The 24,036-nt window shown below is 34.9% G+C and overlaps 1 protein-coding gene across 6 annotated transcripts in view; it reads right to left on the bottom strand.

The window, feature by feature from the left end:
- LOC106461555 (TBC1 domain family member 5-like) overlaps positions 1-24,036 on the bottom strand; it is a 259,839-nt gene that overhangs the window by 97,115 nt on the left and 138,688 nt on the right. For 5 of the 6 annotated variants that reach the window (XM_013921391.2, XM_022388548.1, XM_022388545.1 and 2 more), the window contains one exon: positions 8,727-8,747. The exons of the other annotated variant lie outside the window; for it this stretch is intronic. In XM_013921391.2, coding sequence (XP_013776845.1) covers positions 8,727-8,747 — 21 coding nt within the window. The remainder of the gene's footprint in view (positions 1-8,726; positions 8,748-24,036) is intronic. 6 annotated transcript variants of the gene reach the window in all.

Here is a 24,036-nt window from a genome sequence, read left to right as displayed (position 1 = left end):
AGAAAGAAAAGAAGGTTAATTTAGGTTTATTTCGATTTTCTTTGGTGGTTACAAGGTCGGTCGAATTGACCGATCTCGTTTTGAGATGGGTAAAGAAAATAACATAAAAACTATAAGAATTTAGTGGAAAAAAGTTTAAAATGCAATTAGGAGGTTTTAGGGATTACACAAAGGAAATATGAGATTTTTGAGATGACGAAAAGTATTTTTAATTTTAACATGAAAATTACTTTGCACACGAACTATTCAAAACAAATACTCAATATATTCATGGACAATACGTTATTTATTTTATTAGAAATACTTCACTAAGATATATGACTTTTTGTATGTGAAAGACTTGTAATATTAACTGAAAGACTGCCAAATTTCGTGAACATATACCCAATATATAGAGAGTTATAAGTATTAAATTTATGTCAACTTTAAACGAGTACAGAAGGTCACATGACTCGGCAAATCCACCGACCCCGTGTTGGAAGAGTTAATAGGTTTGAAGCAGACCCTTTAAAAAATCATGGAAACAACAAAAATACAGACCTAGTTTCTAATTACCACCTCTTTTTTTAGACTGAATTGGGGCATAATGGATTTTCTGCTAGATATATTCATTGTCCAGGGTAATATAGTAGAAACAGCATCTTCGACCAGACATGTCAGTCAGAGTCTTTGTATAATCACTGGGCTTAAAATGTGCAGAACACACACTGGTGTGAACCTTGACCTGAAATAATTTAAAACTACATATTACACACAAAGATATATGTGAGGCAGTCCTCACATTTTAACTATATGATCTACGATACATAACATAGGCTACAGTAAGTATTTACTTTGACATATAGACCTAGGGGGAGCAGTGGCTAGGCCTATAAAAGTAGAAAGAGAAGGACAGGGGGAGAGCAAAGGGAACTACCAGGCTTATAAAAATTATTTAAATGATGAGTTTATTATTTAGTCTTATCAAAGTTACCTGTAAATGTTGTTTTACAACTTATACAAGCCTAATACGTCTAGGCTACTGTGTTAATGGGCCAATTTCTGCTTTATTCACTATAATATTAGACCTTCAAATGCAGATACTATATAGACTAGCTATGATTATTTAATATAAAAACCTGTTTAACACTATAATTTCTTATGTCTGTTTAAAATTTCATATAGCCTGATAATAGGCCTAGGACTATGTTGTAAGAGCCCATGCCCTATTACTAGCATTAGGCAAGGCCGATGTAAACTTGCAATTTAGTATGACATTACTTACAAAATACAGAGCCACTGTTTCCTTCTGTTAGCATCTGTTGGAAAGCTGTGAAAAGAGAGAGAGTGGTTGTATCCTGCACATCGGAACACAGTGATACGATGCCATTTTATTTTGTTTGCATGAAGAGCTTTGTTCTCAAGTTAGGATGGCAGGGGAATGATATTGGACTTTTTTAGACTCCAATCTAAACTAATTCACAAATAGAATTATAGTCAGTGAAAGAAAAGTTAACATTTTCTTACACTGAAAATGTATTTCCAATAATACTTACTTACTTTAACACTACAGATATTACTCGACCGCACAGGTTTCTTCAATTGCCCATCTAAGTATTGGTTTGATTTTTACTTTTTTGCTTCAATTTTTAATACCCCACTTAATTACCCTTGGTTATAATTGTCTCATGTCACTCTGCACCTATGTCCATGCACCCTCTAATATGATACTGTATATAAGCACCTCATTCAGATAATGTTGTCACTTTTTCAAAACTGACTCAATCTGCAGTCTCTAACATCATCTCTTAGTGTACTGAATCAATATTAATCAAAAAGAAGGGCCATGCTCAAACCAACAAGATATCAAATCTTACCCAGTATTAGGAGTAGACTTCTGCATAGGCTAGTGCCTCTCCTACCAACATCTGGGAAAAAACATCCAGGAACCCAGGTAGGAGAGCCCCCAATTTTGCTTTCTTCTCCAAGAGTAGATGAACTTCACTCTAACACTGTGTAGGAAATGCCTCTGTCCACCACCCCAGTGACTGGAAACCAGGTGTGATATGAACTCCCTAGCTCCACTAGTACTCTGGGGTTAAGGCGCATTGGGGAATCCTGAGGAAGTGTCCTGGAAACAGTGCAACAGGTGAACCAAATTTCCTAAATTTTTAAAAGCAAATCAACTCTGATTTATTCAATCCAATGATTGGCAGGAATGGGCAGGATCTCCTTACTCTTTACTCATGATAGTCCATGAGTGGTGGTCCAGCATAGTATAGTAATACCACATGGTAACCCTCTAGGTGATCTGATGGAACACCTTATTTCTGCAGAGCCTGTTGCAACCAAGACAGAGTATATTGAATTAGTAGTTGCTAGTGCATAATTGGTTAGATAAAAGGTAGAGACAAGTGTAGCAATGAAAATACTCCTCTATATAACCTAATAGAAGTGATTAAGATAGCTGCAGGGAGTAGTCAAAAACACTCAAATGAAGATACTGCCAGATCATGTTAATAATGTGAGAAAAAATATTGGGAAGGTCTACATACCAGCCTGCACAATGTCCTCCAATGGACAATTCAACCAGGCCACTAAGGACATAGAAGTATGACAAATCTGATTAGACATTACTTGCAGAAGATTCCTTGCCTTCAAAGAGAGCCCAGAATAAGTGATATGAATTGATTCTGTACCCACCTCATCAAGGTAACCAGGAATAAATCCTGGGAAATTGATCTCAATGAATAAAAAGTCATTGTCTAGCATCTCTAAATGCAAGACACTACCATGAAATTGTCAGAGTGAAGCCTGACAATTCCCCCTTAATAAGCCCAGACTATGAAGCAGTGCATTTTGAAGATCAAGGACTAAACATTTCATAGGGAAGCGTCGTTGTCTGTGTGAAGACCATCGAATTCTGGATTGTTCAGATATGTACCCTATCCCTGATGTGAGGCATTTGTGAAGAAATGGATCTCTGGATGAGGTTGTGGCAAAAGAACCCATATCTTAGAAGTGTCCTGACTTAACAACCCCACAAGATTAAAGAATGCTCCTAAATAAGGAAACTGGGGGAATACAGTGAATCAATGTTTATGATCCCTTGGTTGCATGAAGACCATTTAAAAGACCAGTTGTGCACTTGTCTCAAAGGCATGAGGGATTCAAGTGATGCCCACATTCCCAAAAGAGAAAGAATCATCCATGCAGTGGGAGAAGGAGGGGGTGAGTAAGAGTCAGTCTTCCTGTTCCATAGCTTGGAGCCAGATAGAAGTCAGATGAGCCTGACTGAAATATGTGATTAAAAAAAAAAGAGACTGATGACATATTGAGTTGAAGCAAGAATAGATGTCCTAGCTCTGAAAATGAAGCCTGATTTGTTTGTTTGTGAAAGTAGAATCTGGTGTCAGCAGTAACCAGTCATTAATGGAATGGTGTGTGTGCACAGGGCTAGGAAATAGAGGTGATGAGTAAAAGCTCATACAATTTGGCAGAACCTATGTGGTGTCAATGCTAGTCCAAAGGTAAAAACCCTAAACTGCAGTACCTGACCCCTGGGCACAAAAAACTCTGATAGTGGTTTTGCTGTCCATCAATAAGCCAGTCAAAAAGAGCCTCAATATATCAATTACTGTTTAGCATAAACATCTAAGCAGACAAGACAATTTCACATTGAATTCACCAGTACTAGTCTTTTTTCACTGGTTCCAGAACCCCACCCTCTCGCACTTCAATATATTTCTTACCATATTTGAAAGCACTGAGTGAATAATTAAAGTGACAATATAAATCTACTAGGTGGTGACAAATTCTAATTCCTGTCATGCAAAAGCTACACTCCATCATGACATTTCTAACTACTTTTCTCACTATCATTCTTTTCTCCATCATGTAGGCTGCAACAGAAATTCTTTGGTTGGAAACTCCTTTGTCACAAGTGTCAGCCAATTTTTCATAACTTCTAGCAAAATGGATTTTGTGCAGTAGAAGACTTTCAACCAGCTGTTGGGGCAGAACTCAGATATTTTGTTTTATTATCACCCTGTATTTTGTTGAATAGCATGAAAAATATTCATTTCATTTGTCAAACTTAATCTGGCTTATTTTGTTTCTACTGATTTGGTTATTTTGGTTTTATTAGTTGATTGTTGATATGCTGTTTACACTTCTGTTATCTAATTTCAACCTTACGAATGATAAACTTGGAAGTGGCAGATATAATGGGTTGACTGTCCAAGTCTTGCTCCTGATAAAGCACAAGTGCAGTACACAAATGAGCTTCTACTTTCATAAAGAAGGAAAATGAACACCTATTTTCACATGTAAGACATTCATATATCTGTCTGATTTTCACCACCAATATTGTATTTATGCTTTTGGTGTATATGTATATAAATATTAATCTCTCTGTAGTCTGACCATTTAATTGTTTCTGTGGGCCTTTAGTTTCCTTTCTCCTTTCTAGTTTTCCATTCATGCATATTCCCTTAAAGTTAATGGTTAGTTCTGTTATGAAAAACATGAATAGCTATCTTAATTAACTTTCTTTGAATGCTTATTCTGTAGTCTGTACCCACAACTCCTCCACATAAATGTAATTTTATACATGCCTATGTTTTCAGGATGTCCCATTCATTTGATCCATTTTGCTGTGGAATAAGAAGCCCGTGTTATACCTGTCATCATTAAAGAACTTCTTAATAACACTTACCACTACTTACACAAGAGATCAAAATGATAAAAAGGAACTTAAAACATTTAAGCATCTGCAGGATATGGAAGTCAGATTTTGAACCATACTTGTACAAGATGAAATTACCCAGAAGATGCATTGACAGAAAGTAGCAGCAGTGGTTATTCTCATAAGTTATTAAAAATTTAATGTCAAAAAATGTAGCAAAAGTGTAAAGTAAATGGAGAAGAAAGAGCATAATCAATTAAGAGTGTCATTAAACTGCTGAAAGGTAAGCCACTACAGTCATGAGGTCCATATAAGCATTGCAGAAGCCAGGAATAGTACCAAGACACACAGAATTTCTTAATATACCAGGTAGCAAGACAAATTATAGTTTTTCCATTTCCAAGAGAGTCAGTGAAATCAAAATCGAGGCACAGAGGATCACTAGCAAGAATTTGCCATACAGTATACAAAATAAGTAGCTTGGAATAATCAAATGATAGAAAATAATAAAAAAAGAACTAAATTCAACGGAATAAAGAATTTAAAAAAGAAAGATATCACTGATAAGGATGCAGAGGTAAGCAGTAATGTTCAGGAACAAAAAAGGGGGAAAAATGTGAGAGAAGAAAGAGCAAAAGTTATTCTGCCTATTCCTAAAATGTGTCCTGTCTTTGTTTACCAAACTAGTCAATTTCTACACAATGGAAAAACCTTGTATTCAAACAGTACATGAATTATTTAATTTCTGTATTGCATATCGGTACATAAAAGACATCTTAATACTACACATTAATGACCTTAAAATGACCACTAAATGACCTTAAAACACCAAAATTTGTTACTCTTCTATATTTTAACACTCATCGTTTCGCTTTACAATTGCTTCAGTAGCATTCCACAAAAACACAAACTATAACTGACAGTACAAAGCTTCAAACTGTAATCTTTGGGAACATGATTATTAAAATGGAATTTATCTGTCACAGAGATTCAGTGGTGTGTGTACAAATACAGATATACCAAGTTAATCAGTTATCCCAGAGTTTTACCTGTAAATATGTCAAAATGACTAATTTAGTGACTTTTGAGTAGTTACTGATAACAATAAATTCATCCAGATTAGAAGAAATTGAATGAGTAATTTGTATCTGTTTAGTTTTCTTATATTTAGATAAATCAATATAGTTAATAAAAGCATTTTTTTCTTCTCTTTTTATATCTCTTTACACATCAAGCAGTCATGATGTGGTGAAGAGGTCTTGATGCTTTCTCATTAGATGTGACTGTCAGTTATGGTTTTGATCTAATTGGGATGTGTTAGATCAGTGGTTCTCAACATTTTTAAATCCACATAACTCTTCTAGTAACAAATTTGTGTCACAGAATACTTCACAGCATTCATTACAAAAAACGTTACTACGATACTATATCATTAATTCCAGAGTACATATTTCTAATGATGTCTCTGAAATAATAAAAATTTACATGACTCAAGCACCTGTTTGTATCTAGTCTTGCTCACTAATTTAAAACACTGCAGTGTTTTGTTGTTACTAATAAAGAAATATGATGTAGTTGGATTGTAATTATGTGACTAGCATGCACTTATGCATTAGAATATGTGGAACGCTTGCATTCCGTGAAACTCTGTGGAACTCCTTGATGTCTGTCAAAGAGCTTGAGGGTTCCACAGAACCATGGTTGAGAAACGCTGTGTTAGATAATACTGAGATCTAATCACATCTAACAGATCTATATTGAAAAAAGAGAAGCTAAAATACATTTCCACTCATGTCAGTATCTTGTAAAATAATACATAAATCTTCAGAAACAAATATACCAAACTGTCAAGATCAGTAGCAGCTCACAGTTGGAACTGAAGAGGAAGCTGGCAATATGTTAACGCTTCATCAAAATATAGAGAACAGTAAAACATGTACTTACTTTAGGCATTTCAACTTATAAGTTAGTTCCAATCAGCAGTCTTCCATAGCTGTAAACACATTGGTGACACCATCATGCCATACAACGCTCAACTATTGTTTGAATTGTAAAACTCTAAAATAACCTCTTAATCAAGATAAATCATTGCGCGTTTTAACCAAGTCAAAGCAAATATTTTAATGCAACTCAATTTTAATTCTTTATATCCTTAAAAACACTGAATAATCTCAGAACCATTAAATTTATATCAGTCCTTGATCACTGTGACCTTGCATGTTCTTTGTGGTTGCTAACTTTTCTTATAATGATATTCACTGGTTGTTTTCAAGACCTAAATTCTAATTTGTTCAGTTGGCTGTGCAGTTGGCCTCAAAATCCTAGTTAGACTCAATAAGAAGACTCAGATGTTTCTGTCCCACCAAAGAGAAATTTTACACATAAAAAAAAAAAAGATGAAAGGTACACTCTGCTTCACACCACAAGGTGTTACCTCAGTAAACAGCAAAGAGTGGGGCAAAAAGATGTATGAGCATTTTGCTACAAAACATGCAGTTTTTCAAGAATATTATTCACAAAACAAATATAATATAGGTATTCATATGAAAAATAAGAAATGTTTTTTTTTGTTAAAATCTTCAATGAGGCACAGCCTCTTCTTCCTCCTCTAGTGAACCACCACTGGTTAAGATAATTCATAAGTTCATTAATAAGTGGCTAAGAATGACATCAAATATATAATATCTTCTATAAAATATAAATGTCACTTCTTTATTTCTGATATATATTATATAGGTCATTGTTTAACACTGTTGATATCACTAATGCTGGCAATTATAGGAAATTATACAGGTTTCCTTCGATTTATGAATGGGATACATTCTTGGAGAACATAATGTATGATTAAAAAACATAAATTGAAAATGCTTTTCCCATTAGTTGAGAGGTAAAAAATAGGAGATGCATTCCCGAACCCAAAGTTTTGGTTCCACACCAACACAACACATTCTTCCACTATGACATACAAAAAAACTGTTACAATTAACACAAACAAAAACCTGAAATAAAAAGAGATTTTTATTAATAAAATACAAAAATGTAAAGTACTGTACTCGCCAAGAAGCAGTTGTTGCTTTGCTTGTCAAGGTGACAGGAGGAGGGAAAAGCTATGTCAGTTACTGGTGATCTCTGGGGGGCAAAATTTTTTTATGACTTTTGAAATTTTTGTTATATCAAAAAATGTGAAGGCAAATCTAAAACCATGCCCATAAAAGTTAATTACAGTGTAGTAAAAAAAAATTAATCAAGAGACAACTGTATGTATTATTTTTCAATATATTGTGAACAAGTCAAAATGACAAGTAAAAATGGAGCCTGAAAGCTGAGTATCCAAAACAATAATAACAGAACTTTAGAATCATTATTTGATGGCCAATAAAAGTTAGGATATTGACAGTAAGGAAAATAATTTAGTGTAGTAAATTTTAGGTTCAATGTATAGAAAGAATGCCAAAGCACACAATTTAGTACAAGTTTTGTTCAATAGAATAACTAAAGAATTACAAGTGTATTTCACAAAATAAATAATCATTTAAAAAACTCTGAAAAATATTTACCAATCAACACCTAATTTACACACACACACACACACACAAACCATTAAAACCCAGTTTATAACAATATAAGCACGATCTTTTAAAATTATAAGTATTCCATACAAAATACTAATACATATAGAAGCATTAGGTAACAGCACAGTTTCAAAGGGTGTATGAATATGAAAAAACTAAACTTGTAGGCATGTAGCATACAGACATACTTTGCTAAAAGAAGCTAAACCAGTAAGTTACATCCAATTATCTTAAACATAATGTTTACATATGAGTAATTAGCCATTTTCTAACATTTTTAACAAAAAGACATTATGCATTTTTTTAGTCATGGAATTACATAAAGAGGACTAACTGTACCTAACTATTCTACTACAGTCTTATATATACAGTTCTAAATAACTACACACAACTGTAAAGAGTAGTAAAAACTAACAAAGAACTTTAATAAGATACAAATTATTACTCTGTATTTTTCTAGGAAGAAACCAACATAAAAGCCTTCTAACCTTGTACAGGGCTCAATCATGCTGAAAAGAAACCAACAAGATAATTTTGAACAAAGAAAAATACCATGCATGGATTAAAAAAGAAAACATAAAAAACAATATAGTATCTCTATAATATGTTTTACACTGCTCTTAAAAATGTTAACATTTTCCAACATTGAAAAAGTATTTCTGATACTTAAATACCTCGACTAGTGTATTAGCTTTTCCTGATTTTCTGTTGCCCTCTATATGCTAAATTTTTTACTCACCACTAGCCTTGAGGCTCCCACCTATACTCACATGTTTCCAACATGTTACTGCTGCACTATAGCATACAAATGAACAAGCAACAACCTTTTACTAACAGGAGTGTGACACACCCTCCTAGCACAGCTGACTCCTCTATAATAATTATTCAGTCATCATTTCCAGATTAGGCAAGAATAGATGCACCAGAATTTAACATTTTCCTAAATTGAAAAAGTATTTCCAATATTACTTACCTCTGCTGACACTTACAGTTATTACTCGACCTCCAGGGTTTCTTCTTTGCCCATCTAAGCATTGGTATGATTTTTTCTCATCTTCTCCAGTCTTTTATACCCTATTCAAATGCCCTTGGCAATATTTGTCTCATGATACTCTCCACCTACGTGAATACGCACTCTATCCTGGTACAGTATATAAGCACCTCATTCAGATATTGTTATCACTTTTTCGAGACTGACACCATCCCAGTCACTAACACCGGCTCTTAGTGAGAGAGTGTCAGCAGAGGTATGTATTATTGAAAATAAATTTTAAATTTAAGAAAATGTTAACTTATAGCTAGAATCCCACACTGAGAAGGTAGAAGGGCCGGTGAGGGAATTATCCATACAGAAAGTGTCTGCACAGATCACAGGTGTACCAAGATAATATAGGTACCAAAGTGGGGGAACCATACTACATCCAGAACAGTTTGTATAGATCATGTGTGTACCACAATAAGATAGGTAGCAAAGTGGAGGAACTGCACTACATCCAAAGCAGGTATCAAGGGTGGAATTGTACATGAATGATCACCACTATAGGCCGGAACCAACTAGACAGCCAACTAGACTACTTGGGATTGGAATTAATGGGTTTTGGTCCCTATATCTCAATTTGATGGCTATGGCAAATGGATCCCAACATTACACACACACATATATATATATACCATTGATTGAATTCCAACCTGTAGCCACAGAGTGATGTGTTCCAAATCATTGGAATTACAAACCTTCTCCTCAACCAGAAAAACCCTGAAAGGCAACATCCCAGGATAAGAATGACAGGATCACAAATGCTGTACTCAACCAAAGGAACAGAACTCATCTGGTCTGGAATTATGAACCTACATCCTCACTCCCCAACCTTCTCCTCAACCTGAAGAAGCCCAGAAGGCCACACATCAGGCTTGGAATGAGGAATCAGATATGCCATACTCAACCAAAAGAAAGGAACTCATCTGGTCTGGAATTATGAACCTACATCCCCACTGTCCAAATGAGTGGGCAAGGAGCATTCCACTTGCCCCCAAAATTATGGGGAGAATGTGGAACGACTGTACTTAACCAAGGATCCATGATGGAGCCACTCTGTGTTTGGAATTACGAGAAGATAGTGGACCTCCTTCCATGAACAATGGTACTGAACCAATAGTGATAAAAAAGAAGGACCATCCACACCCCCAGCCGGATAGCCATGCATCAAATCTGAACTGGTATTACGAGTAAAGAGACAAGAGAAATAAAAAAAATACTCACCATTCCTTATAACCTATCAGATGTGGTTAAAATGGCCACAGAGGTAGGCAAAAACCCTCAGAAGAAAAACTGCCAGATTGCATAAATGATGTGAGAGAAAAATATTGGGAGAAGTCCACATACCAGCCCACAGGATGTTCTCTGGTGATCAACTAAAGATATAGAAATATGAAGAACCTAATGAGATGTGACTCGCAGAAGTTTTCTCGTCTGTAAAGATAGTCCAGAATAAGCAATATGGATCAATTTGTGAAGCCAACTCGTCAAGGTAATCAGAGATAAATCAATGAATAAAAAGTTGATTTCTAGCACCGCAAAAGAAGTTAGGTAATTGAAAATGCCTTTTCAGATCAAGGACATGAAATGATTTGAGAAGGCCAGATAGTACTATGGACTCAAATACTTTCCAATATTAAGAATAACAAAAGTAGTTAATAAGGCCGCCTTATATAAGGTGACAGTAGATGGAGAGAGAGATCTTTGTCAAAATGTCAGGTCAAAAAATGTGATATGGTGGGCACATTTGGGTGAATTGAGTTTAATTTCCTCGTGAAACACCATTGGCGATAAGTATGCCATTTCCATTGATAAATGGCTATTGTGGGACTATAGAGACATTGAGACAATACAAGGTAACCTTAGAAGTTAAACCCCGAAGGATCACATAATTTCCATGCATGAAGTTTCAACTTCAGAATGTCAAGGTGTAGAATGTCAGATCAAGGTTGCCTCAACAGAGATGGCTAAAGAGGAAGTGGCAGCAGTGGACACTCTTGAAGATACTGAAGAAGATGAAACCATAGTTGGGCCAGCCAACCCGGGGCTACCAACAACACTCAAAAAGGAGTGGACTGAACCAGACCCTGAACTTTGGGCAACAGATGAACCAGGGAGAAGGCTCAGAGGTGCAATCTTGTCTAGTCTTGACTAAAGGCATCTATTGCCAAGGCCCAAGGATGAGGTACTGGGGACCAAAATGCTTGTAGTTGAGAGTTTCAATGTGTGGTGAATGCATCAATTGTTGGAGTTCCAAACTGACAGTAAGGCCATTGGAAAACCTCACGATATAGCATCTATTCAGTCGGGACAATTTGGTTGGCTGAAACAGAGGATCTTCTTCTAAATTAATCACCTCCAAAACATGGCAAGCTAGAAGGTTGATATTATAGGAGTGAGCCCAGTAGAGAAGATTTAAAGTTCAAAAGAAAAGGTCCCAAGAATGCATGCCTCCTTGACAGTAAATGTCAGATACCACCATGGAATTGTCTGAATGATTTTTCCCTTCAATAAAGCTAGACCTTGAACCATTGCCTATTGGACAGCAAGAAGTTCTAAAATACTGAAATGGAAAGAAGATTGATCGTCTGTCCATATACTCTGGAATTCCTGACCATTAACATAAGTATCCCATCCCTGAAGTGAAGCATCTGTGAAGAGATGACTCTCGGGATGAGGGAGCAGTATAGGAACACCTATTGTAGTGCTGTTCCGATTCAACCACCTCTCAAGATCTAAGATGATTCTTCTGACTGGATGATGACTGATTGATCGTGCAGCGATGATTGAAGGGATCGCATGTTTGCTTGTCCCAAAGGAATTAGAGATTTGAGGGATGCCCACATCCCCAAAAGGGAGAGAACCATTCTCTCAGTAGGAAAAGTAGATGTAAGAGCCAGATGGGAGTCAGCTGAGCCCAATTTAAATATCTTGAAAGAGACACCTGGATGGACAATGTATTGAGTCAGCAAGAGAATGATAAGAAAGCCATCTTTGGTGCCTTCTGAAAAGAAAATCTGGATGTGTAATTTCATTAACTGATGAGTTGCTGCTAGAAGTAACCAGTCATCAACATAATGGTGTGTGCACATGCCCAAAGAATGAAGGTGATGAGAAAAAGCTCATATGACTCTGCAGAAGACATATGGTGCATATGTTAGGACAAATGGCAGAGCCCTGAACTGCAAAACCTGACCCTAATGCACAGATAGCAGCAGGATGATTTCACTATGGGAATGTGAAAATAGGAATCAGCAACATCAAACTTGGTCATTCACAGACCTGGGGGAAAATGCCAATGTATGTTGAGAAAGACTCCATCATCAACCTGGGAAAATCTAAGGATTGGTTGAGATGAGAAAGATTGATGATCAGACACCAAACTCCTTTCTTCTTTGGCTCAACAAATAAATGGGAATAAAATTCCAGAAGAATGGGATCGACTCTCTCAACAGTCCCCTTGACCAACAACTCTTTTATAGCCCTGGAATGAAGATCCACACTGCACGGGTATGTTGGGGGTGGAAATACCACAGGTTGGGAGGATAATGGTGGTAGAGATGTGAACTAAATGACCAACCCCGATGCCAGAACCTGGAGTATCCATGGATTTGTGGTGAAGGAATTTCAGATGTCCAGAAAATGTAACCACTGTCATAAGGTAGTCACTGATGCCATTGACAACAGTCTTCCTGAGTAGAGAAGCCTCTAGGATAAGAACAGAATGTATTCTGGGTACCAATCGATCAAGGAACTGGAGTCGAGGGTTGGGACACACGACGAGCAGTTGCACCCTGACTTCCAGCAAGAGCCAAAGAAAGTTGAGAGGCCAACAACAACATGGAATAATACAAATGGGCAGCATTAATCCATGATTCCAATGCCTCTAGAATGCTCGTAAACATCAAGGGATGAAGAAAAGGAAAACTCACGGAAAGTGGCAGCAGGTAGACAAACTCCCTCCAACAAGGCTTCTCTATCCAATAAGTCCCAACAACATATAAGCCAGGAAAACAAAGAAAGAGCAGAAGCTGACAATCTTATCAAGGTAGAAGCCAGCATAGGACCCAATTCGTCATTAAGTTGACGTGGGGAATGCTGAGAGGCTTCTGATAAAATTTGGAGGGAAGACAAATATCTCAGAACAGTAGTGAGGGTCAAACAAATCCAAGAAAATTCTGATCTGTTCAAGGTGGTCACAGGCTGGAACTCCACATGTCCAAAAGTGGATCAAGTCTTTTGGAATCTAAATACACATCCTCCTGGCAGTGGTAAGCCAAAGCATGCTGTTCTGACAAAGGTGGGGGCAAGGCACAGCTATCCCTTCATGTAACTGAGTGGTAAACCTTCCAGCATGAATAGCAAAATCAGGGAAAGGATGAAAAACCTTTCCACTATCAAGGAAGGAGTAGATTCAAAGGCAACTGGGGAAAGCCTCACAAACATGACTCACTAACTGACGAAGGGGAGCATGAGTTGGCTGATCCAAATTGGCCTTGTGAGAAGCCAACCTAGTAGATGAAGGTGCCAGAAAAAGTGAGTTCAAATTCTATCCAGCATGTCCTGGATCATCAGCAAAAGAGCCTCAGAACTCCCAGAGAGACACATCGAACCGAATATATCTCTTCATCTAACAACGAATCAGATCATGGACAGCCTCAATTGAGAGAGATCCCCCCCCCCGAACTGTTGAGAGACACTAGAGAACCCATGGAATGTGACACCCTATACCAGGAAAAGTATAAGGGTACACCCTGGGAGACTGCACCCATATTCTTCGCCCATAGTGAAGATAAATGTCACTAAGTCAGGCAGAAAACAAGCACCATCCAACATTACAGAATGAATAATAGACATGCTATATGATGTAGTGTGATTAGGATGCATCAGACTGTATGTGCCAGGTCAACTCCAGTCCAAATCAGTGGGTATCAGGTACCTTTCATCAGGTTTGCAGTAAGATGAGGGTTCCAACCATCTTCACCCTCATACCAGAAAGCAGAAGGAAAAAGTAACTTCTGTTCCACAATCACAATTAGTGCTCACATGTACTGACACTTTACACATCCAACACCAGTTCCACCAAGATTGGGGAAAGCATATATGATGGGTCAACTCAGGTCTAAAAAACCAGGTAATGTTGGGTATTTTTTGTCTGGTCCAGGGTAGGAGAAGGGTATTAACCAACTACAAAAATGAGGACTTATGTTGGATGGTCCTGCTCCTATCCAACAACAGACTGCCTAGGAACTGACATCTAGGCAGTAGTAGAATGGGGGAAAGCCAGCCAAAAGGGTGAACTGTACTCAGTGGATCATCTATAGTTCAAAACCAGGCAGTATTGGGAATTTTTTCATCTGTTCTGCAGTAGAAGGATGGAGAGATGGTAAACCAGTGAGGATAAGGGAGAACATTGGAATGCAGTTCCAACATATGACTCCAGAGAAACAAGCATTCAGTAAAGTCACACAAGTAAATAAAAGGAACCAGACAAAGAAATACGAGAGAAAATGGATGCAAAAGCACTTGAATGACAAGGGCATCACACTCCAACAAACTATACCAACTTATCAACTAAATAAGAAGTGATAAGGACAAGAAAGATTAACATGCCACTGTAAAGTAGATAAGTGAACGACCATCTGCTGAAAACCCCTCAGATTAATGGTTGATTACCACAAAAAGAAGGTGAATGTAGGAAAATATAAGGTAAAAGAGTAGATAGTGTAAAACAAAGGTAGGACAACATAAGCCAAAAAAAAAAAAGAGATGATCTGACACCCTAGTCTGAAGAAAATACTCCAAATGCTTAGGAATTGAAGAAGGGCAATGCAGTACTAAGTCATGCCTAGTCATATGAGGTAACAAAGGAAGAAGGATGAGGCAGGCATATACCAAAGTAGTGGTAAAGGTTAATGACTATGGACTTACATATCTGGATAGGAAGTAAAACACATAAAAGGAAAACAGAGGGAACAAATTACAAAAAGAAGGAAAGAAACATATCTGAGAAGCCCAGTCCCAAAATTACCAAAAAGGCTTAGGAAGATGCAAGAAAGCATGGGTATAAGATTAGGCAAAATCCTTTCTGTCATGAGCGAGGAACATAGTTTGAGGTATGTCAGGTACAAAATAATGCCCAGGCCACATTGAAAGACTCCATCACCTGCCACATAAAAGCCATTACTTCTCCCACCAAACAAACTTGATCCCAACATAGTTGTTAGATTAGCGTGAACAATATCTTGTTGTCTCATAGAAGAAAAAAGTGGAAGTTACTGACACTCATGAAATAATAATGTGGAAATAAAAGGCCACAAAATCTGCAGGTGCAGAAAATGTTGGAAAGCGAAAATCCAACAATAAATTCTTACAAAACAGGGAATGTCTTTGTAGATATTTCCATAAAAAATGCTTATATCTGAAAAGTTCAAGTGTGAAAAAAAATGTCATTACACACTAGTGCAAAATCGAAAAGTGATGATGAAGCAATCAGTATACAGGGAATCAGATGCACTAGAAGGGTGTGTTGCATTATATTAGTGGAGAGTTTTCCATGTTCATTTGAATACTACAGTAAAGCAACAGCACATGGGAACATATAAGTTTAGGTGGGAGCCTGAAGGCTAGTGGCAAGCAAAAACATTATGCAGCACAAAATCAAGAAAAGCTAATACATGTGAAGAGGTAATGTACCATTTCAGAATAAATATTATGTAATAAAAACAAAAGCATAATAACCAAGCTGAACCAGTGTTTGCACTGGAGATGGCTGTATAGCTGGAATACATCAATGTGTAAAGTACACGTTTATTGTAAAATTACATATGTAAAATACTTTTACACAAACAACATGAAAATCAGTCAATACAAGTATGTACTATTTGTGTTATTTAACACCACATAACCTGATAATCCACATTTCTTATTTTAAGTGATACCATTTTTAAAGAAAATACTTATCAATATCTACCTTACAAAGGACCATGATGTTTTGTTGTAAAGTACAAAGCTACACAATGGGCTATCTTTGCTCTGCCCATTGCAAATATTGAAACCCAATGTGTAGCATTATAGCCCACTGACTTACTACTGAGCCACCAGGAGCAAATGACCATGAGAAGATTGATATTGTAATGTATTAAATGATGTTTCTACCATATTATGATTAATACTTTTTAATATTTGCATATATTTACTTATCTTACTCATTTTTCTTTTAAGTGTTATTTGTAATTACATAAAATGAAATATAAAACAATGAACATGGACAAAAATTCATTTAATTACAATCCACACACTCATTACAATTGTTCCACTACAAAGCTGTCACATATAGTAATGGTTAAGACAACTTATAAATTTAGCAGTAAAATATAATTCAATGAGATACCTTTACTAAAATACCTCTTTTTGTATTAAGAATAAAACCTTTTTCATTCTTCTTCTCTATTCTCTTATTTATTGTCAACATTTATAATTTGTAAACGTGAGCAAAACTTATGAAATCATTACATGGGCAAGGTTCACAGTAATCCGAAATGCCAAGTATTCTATGCACGGATTTTAGAGTTCAAGCACAAAAACTGCATCAAGCAGATACATTCATTCACTGAAATTTTGATTCATACATATGAAGAAAGTAAAAACTAAATTAATATTACTCTTATAAACAATAGCAGAACTGTATGTGCAGAAACAGTCACACAACTATCAAAGAAATGAGAGAGTGGTATCACATTAGTTTGCATATTTGTGAGTGAGTTGTTAAACATGCAACTTAATTGAATAAGTAGAGTTGTTTAAACATTTGTTTAACAACATGTAAAAGCTTGGAATGGTCTATTCTTTCATTGGAGTGTGTGTCTGTGAGCCAGACTAGTTTCAGAGAATTCCACTCCTCATCAGTGACCCTGGACACTACAACCAATGAAATATCAGACCAAACCAAGCCTTTATACTAGTGAGGTATTGAAAATCGAACTGGTGTTTTTAAGTGTTTTACACTCACAAAAAAGAAACCTATCATTCTAAAAACACCAGTTCGAAGCATGTGACTTGTTAATTGGTCATATCTGATTAGTCCAGCCTTCACACCTACACACCATGCAATTAAAAGAAAAACAGCTTTAACTGTATTATCAAGTAGCTTGTTTGTAAGGTGGTCAATCATGAGAAATCAACAATCAGTCTTATTCCTGTAAATCAAACTGGTTGTTTTTTTTCTTTCTGATTCAGCTCTGAACAAAACTAAACTTGTTTACTCTTGTTTCAAAAAGTCCAAATGCCTTATTTAATTCTGTTCCAGTTTGAAAGAAATAAAGTACTGGTTATTACTGGTTTAATTTTTTCTAGTCAAGTGGAATTGTACTGGTGTTCATAGGTCTATATTTTCTTGAATAAAATTGCACAAAAAGGAAAACAGTACAACATTGTCCATCTGGATCAATAAATACACTTTCATTCCTGGTTAAAGAAACAATACCTATGTTGCACCCTTTAATGAAAATTACACAAATCTCCTTCACTGCTTTATTCTTTTTTCCAATACAGTTGCTTTTACCCCAGTTCTAGTTTATAATTTAGAAACACAAAGAAAAACTTCCCATCAAACATGAGTTTCTGACCCACATTTTAAAATTAAACATGTAAATCTCAAGCCAAGTTACTAATCACTTTTTGTCCACCTTAGAATTAGTATGTACAAGTTGCGAATCCAAAACAAAAAAATAGTGTTTGCATTAAGTGTCGATCTACAGTATCAACACTCCTCATTGAACTTATTCTCCACTGCTCTAGTATTTCCTGGGCATCAATTAACTATTTAATTTAAACAAATTGTACACAAAAAAAACAAAGGTCAAGTTATGGTAAACAAGATATCAAATTATATAAAACACTAACAGCTCACATGCATACCCTGAAGAGAAATTATATTTGATTTTTTTCATTTAAGTTTTCTAATCTAACCTATTAAGTTTTAATTTTTACATTTTAGTTACTTTTTAAAAAATATATAGTAATAAACAAACAAGAGGGAATCCTCAATAGCTGAGGCACTTGAAATTATTTTAGGTGGGATTAAGGTAAATTAATCTATGAGACCTTTTTTTCCTTTACATTAGCTATATTTTTGTGTGTCAGCAATACCAAATGTGGGGCACAGGTATACCTGATTCAATTATATTACTCTTCAGAATCTCTACCAGCCTACCCTCAAATTGTAATTTCATTAGGCAGGATTAGAGTAAATTAAGCTATGAGACTTTAGGCATGGTCAAATATATCAATCAAAATGATTTGACCTCCTGAGTCCAAAACTGTAATTAGATATCAAATTGGTCAAGAAATGATGGAACTATGAACTAAAAGTTTGTACTTGAAAAACTCAGAGCCATTCTATGAACTACCAAGCAACAGCTAAAAACATACTGTAGTGAGCTATATTTTAACATTAAATTTGTTTGTTAGCTAGAGAGAGCTGCAAGTCTTAATGCTAATGTTAAGTGGACATAGAAAATTCTAAGCTGACCTCAAATTTTTCTCATACACTTGAAGATAGATTATAAATATGAAATAGAAGTGAAATGTGTGTAGAGTTATTTCATGATAGAGTTGAATCGGTCAGTGTGTTTTCATAAAGTTTTGGATCTGTGTTTACTCTCTTGCTTATTGAATTACTTGTACAAGTAAGTTGAGTTTTTGTTAGCCTTAGTATTGTTAGAGTGGTATGAAAATCATTTATAACTTAGGCCTCTAACAAGTTACAACAGTGTACAAGTTTTCAAGCTTGTAGAAGCATTAAAGGAGGTAATAAAGTAATTTTTTCTTGTCATGTAGACTGAACACTGAATTTCTTTCATCGAATAATTTAGAACAACCTGTCAATGAAAGAATAATGTTACAACAACACATCAAAAAAGAAGAAATTTAGTACTTACTTGTTGAGGCCATTTGTACTTGAATGACCTGCTTTCATAAGATTTGTATTTTCTAACTATGTTGCTTGTCCAAAGAATAATTCATAGAGCTTTCAAATATGCATTTTAAAACACAAACAATAACTCAAAAAGTAAAATAGAATACTTCAAAACTACTACAATTTATCTGGTTTTCTAACTAATTTATAAATAGGTTAAACAAATTTCTTTACTTACAAACCATCCTCAATAAAATCTACATGAGAAATGGCATATTTTACCAACATAAATTAAAATAAAGACTTCACTATTACACAGTTCACAAAATGGCATTTCTATTTTTTATAAACATGTACCATTAACAAGTAAGTCTGAATAAATAAGTAATTTCAAAAGCATAAACATCTGGGAGGAGCTTCTGTGGTGAGTGTAACAAATGTATTAATATCTCAAAAAAAAAAGGTGGGAGGTTCTTTTTTTAAATGCTAGCTTATCAGTAGCTATAGTTGGTGTCTCTAATTGGTGGACATTTGAAACACTAAAAAGGAAATTCCAAGCAAGGAGCCATTATATGACACACACAAATGAAGATTGAGAATATATTTAAACACTTCCTTTTTTATATTAAGAAATTAAAACTTATATAATATTACAATTTAAATTATAAATACATTATGATGCCAAGTTTATTGACATCTATTGTTGATACTTTTAATTAAATTTTGAATATAGCTCTGTAAAGATTGCTTTAAAAAAAACATTATTACCCGATAAACAAAATCTTGTATATCGTTTTTGTTACAAAACATAAATAAATTTTGTTTCTTTTTCTCAATTTTTTTCACATTAATAATTTCAGTTCCAATCTCTGCCATATACACAGAATAAAGGATGCATACGCTTACTTGTAGTTATTACATAATGATCACATAAACTTGTTTCAAAGTTTCACCCTCAGAATTTGACACCCAAATGTATTTAACCTTTGCCCATAGTTATGAAATCCTATGAAGAACACTAATGTGTTACCACATGTCTCACATCCTCTGTTTACAGAATCTGTAGTTATATCTCCTCCTGTAACATAATAATGCATTTACATGGCATTTACCTTGTATTCACACAACCTCATGAGGCAAGTTCTTTTCCCTAATCCATTAGTTCAGGGGACAGAGTAGATACCATTATAGCAAAGACATGCACTACTTTTCATTATATTTTACTCCTAAAATGTTAATTTCAAATACAATACTGTATTTCTATTATAACCTTAACCTAGAATCCTCAGACAGAAAATGAAAGCAGGATTGGAAAAAGCATAGAAGTCTGGTCAGAAATCCAAGCTGAGGTAGATATATATAAAAAAGATGAGCAGTTTCAGCTACATCATAAGAGGAGATAACAACTCTTCTTTGTGCTTCAGGCATGAACAATTTACTAAGGAATATTTGCAAGGATTTTGTACAAGCAATGTAGCAGTTCACTGCCTTTCTGGACACAAAATAAGACCAAGACAAGAGCCATTATATCCAACTTGTAAACTTTGGAGAGAAGCCATCCTGGAATTTCAAAATAAATACAGGTTTTTGTAAATAGCTTCTAACAAATGTATAAGTATAAATATTCATGTGAATACAAGGTTTATGCCATGTAGTTAACATTAATAGCATATATATCAGATTTATAATGAGCAAAGCTTGAAAAAAGGATGTCTTTTAAGAAATAAACTTCATGTAATAAGCAACTGAAAGCCTGCAAAATTAAAGCAATATCCCAACCATAAAAATGGTGGGAAGTAGGTGATATTGCTCCATGAAAATACTAGAACAGATGGCCAATGGGAAGGGGTAAAAACAATAACATATATTTCCAAGAGATAACACAAAGGCATTTATCATCAGATAAGGAACAAACTGACAAAGATGTTGGAAGGTAAAAAAACTGAAAATACTACACTCTTGTAAAACTTTCACTGACCATAAAAGTTCATCTTCCAGGAGGTTTGCTACTCTTGGCACGTTTCAAAGATATAAAGTAATGAAGCAAGTGTCCATCCTAAGGATTGGGAAATGATTTCCATGCATAGAAACTATTAAATAATTTATTTATTAATTTAATAAATTTATTTAATAATTTATTAGATAATTCTTTTGTTGTCCAAGTGAACCATAATGACAGAGTTCCACAAAATTTCCAGAAAGCCTATGTAAAAGTTCCAAACTGCAACATTTCAGACCATATACGTAATTCTTAAGCTCTACTGAAGATAAACACAGTGAAATACCCAATTCTCAAGAAAAGCCTTCCTCTGCTTTGGCTGGTGCATCTTTAACAAAAATCTGGGTTCAGGAGTTCTAAAGGAACTCTATGAGAAATGTTGCTTCAGTTCAATCCCCATCTCAAGACTATCTGAAGCTATGGTAATAAAAACACAAAATCAGAAAGTCTGTCCTTAGAAATCATTCACTGAAATGCTAAGTCCCATTGGACACAATGTAAATTGGCAATCCTCTACTAAAGATTAAACCAAGGTAAAACCTTGAATATCAACCAATCATCCAAGTATGGTAGAAACCTATCACCTGTTGTTGAAAAAAAAAAATATTTGCTTGGAAAACCATCAAGAAAACAGAAGGTTACAAATCCATAACAGAAACTTATCACCTGTTGTTGAAAAAAAAATATTTGCTTGGAAAACCATCAAGAAAACAGAAGGATACAAATCCATAACCAAAGTGAAGAGCCTGAAACTGTATAACTGTGGTTTTTGTAGACAAAATGGAAATAACAATAGTAAGGCATTTGAATGGGGATAAGAAAACAGGCATCCCAATATCCAACTTAGCCTTCATTAGGTCTTCCTCATGTGAGCATATAACTGATGGAAAGTCTCCTTTCTGAAAAATGGATGATAAAAACAAACTTAGAGGAACAAGATCAAGTGTTGGTTCCCAATTTGCAAATAAAGCCTCAGATTGAGATTGATTACCTCCACAATTGCCCCTTATCCAGGAGATCCATATGAAACTGATTTCCAGATAAAGAAAAGAGATGAGAAGAAGAAAGAGAGGAGATGGGTGTTTCCAAGAAAAATAACACAATCTCTAATACATTGTTCACCACTATCCTCCAATAACTGATAAAAAAAAGCACACATCTGAGTTAGACTCTGACTTCATAAGATGACAGAGAAAACTAATATGATATTTTTAGTAGAAAAGACTCATAAGATTTAGTAAAAGCTTGCCCAATTTCATGAAGATACACTTACTGCTTTAAAAGCTAGAGAAAGTATAATTTTATGGTTACATGGCAGTTAAAAGATCAATCAAAATTACAGAGTCCAAATACAGAGTTAAGAAGCTGTTACAGTTACACACTTGACAGAATCTGATTAAGCAATAAAAATAAATACAAAAAACAGTAATTCAATATTGATGGTAAAAAAGTATTTATTATTATAGTTAATATCGTGGGCTACTGTCCTCCCTCAAAATTAACAGTAGATTATTCAAAGTTTAAACTATAAACTATGTGCTATAGTAAACACATTTAACAACATATTGTTACGTCTCTGGTCGTTTGTTAATTTCCCGTAGAAATTCTTTCTGAGAACCTTCAGTGATACAAGTCCTTTCTTAATCAAAACTAGTTTATTCTTTCTCAATACAACTTTGCAATACACAGAATTTCCACAGTCGCTTTAACTTAAACGCACACAATAATTCACAACGATTCACGCACTTTACTTACGGTCACTACCGCTCGCTTGACTCAATTATCTGTCCCAATATCTGTCTATCTGCAATTATCTCTCCACTTTATTTACCAGACTTATATACTAAGATAGAGAGTGCCTAGAAAAGACTAGAGTTGCCAGGAAAAGTCAAGATCCTTCGAGAATCTCATGACATGTTACTAGCATCACGTGACTTCCACTGTTGTAACAATATGTACAGTTTAACAACAGTATATTACTCAAAAGTTTTACACATGTTTTAATCACTGCATAAAATATTAATTAAATTAAAAGTTAAATTAAGATAAAATAAATGAAATAAAACATAAATAAACAGTGATGTTTTGTAAAAACTTTTATAGGTTTTCTTAAGTTATATTGGAAATATTGGGACTGGAATATTTGGTCTGAACAGCATCTTAAACACACATTAGCTAAATGGCAAAGTCAGAGACAATTATTTTTGAATTATCAACAAGGGCTTTGACTGGCTCTTTGAAAAAAACTAAGGTTTTGACTATCATTATTATAATGTACACACAATGGACTATGTTCAGCAGCATAACATCTTAAACCTTGGACCCTACAATCTGTATACCAACATGCTAACCACCAAGCTATGCCCAGAAACATAAACTTACATATGAACCATCTATAACGTATCTATAAGTTTTAGCTCAAAAAACAGATTTAAAAATTTAAATTTAAAAACTAAAAAAAAAATGTTTATGCCAGCAGTTATCTTTAAGTTTATGTATACATGACTTACAATATATATTATAATGGTAGTTATTGTAAATGGTGAACTGGCCTTAGCCAAATCTTCATTCATTTTATAAATTAGGATATACTCTGGGCAGTGTTTTCTAATTTTTAATCAGTGTTGAATATCAGCAAGTCTATGTTGTAGAAATGTCAGAACCATCAGAAACATGCAAACATGCACACAAATATAGGTTATCCACTAATCTAATAAGATGTGCAATTAAGGCTAAAAGTTAAGATGTTAAACCCTTGGTAATCACAGCAGTCTTGTATCACACATAGGAATGTCAAAGCTATCTCTTGAGATATATATATATATATATATATATATATATATC

Source organism: Limulus polyphemus, unplaced genomic scaffold (assembly GCF_000517525.1).
Source record: "Limulus polyphemus unplaced genomic scaffold, Limulus_polyphemus-2.1.2 Scaffold985, whole genome shotgun sequence".
Lineage (NCBI taxonomy): Eukaryota > Metazoa > Arthropoda > Merostomata > Xiphosura > Limulidae > Limulus > Limulus polyphemus.
The sequence above is the reverse complement of the archived record's forward strand: the minus strand, read 5'-3'. Positions and strand labels throughout refer to the sequence as shown.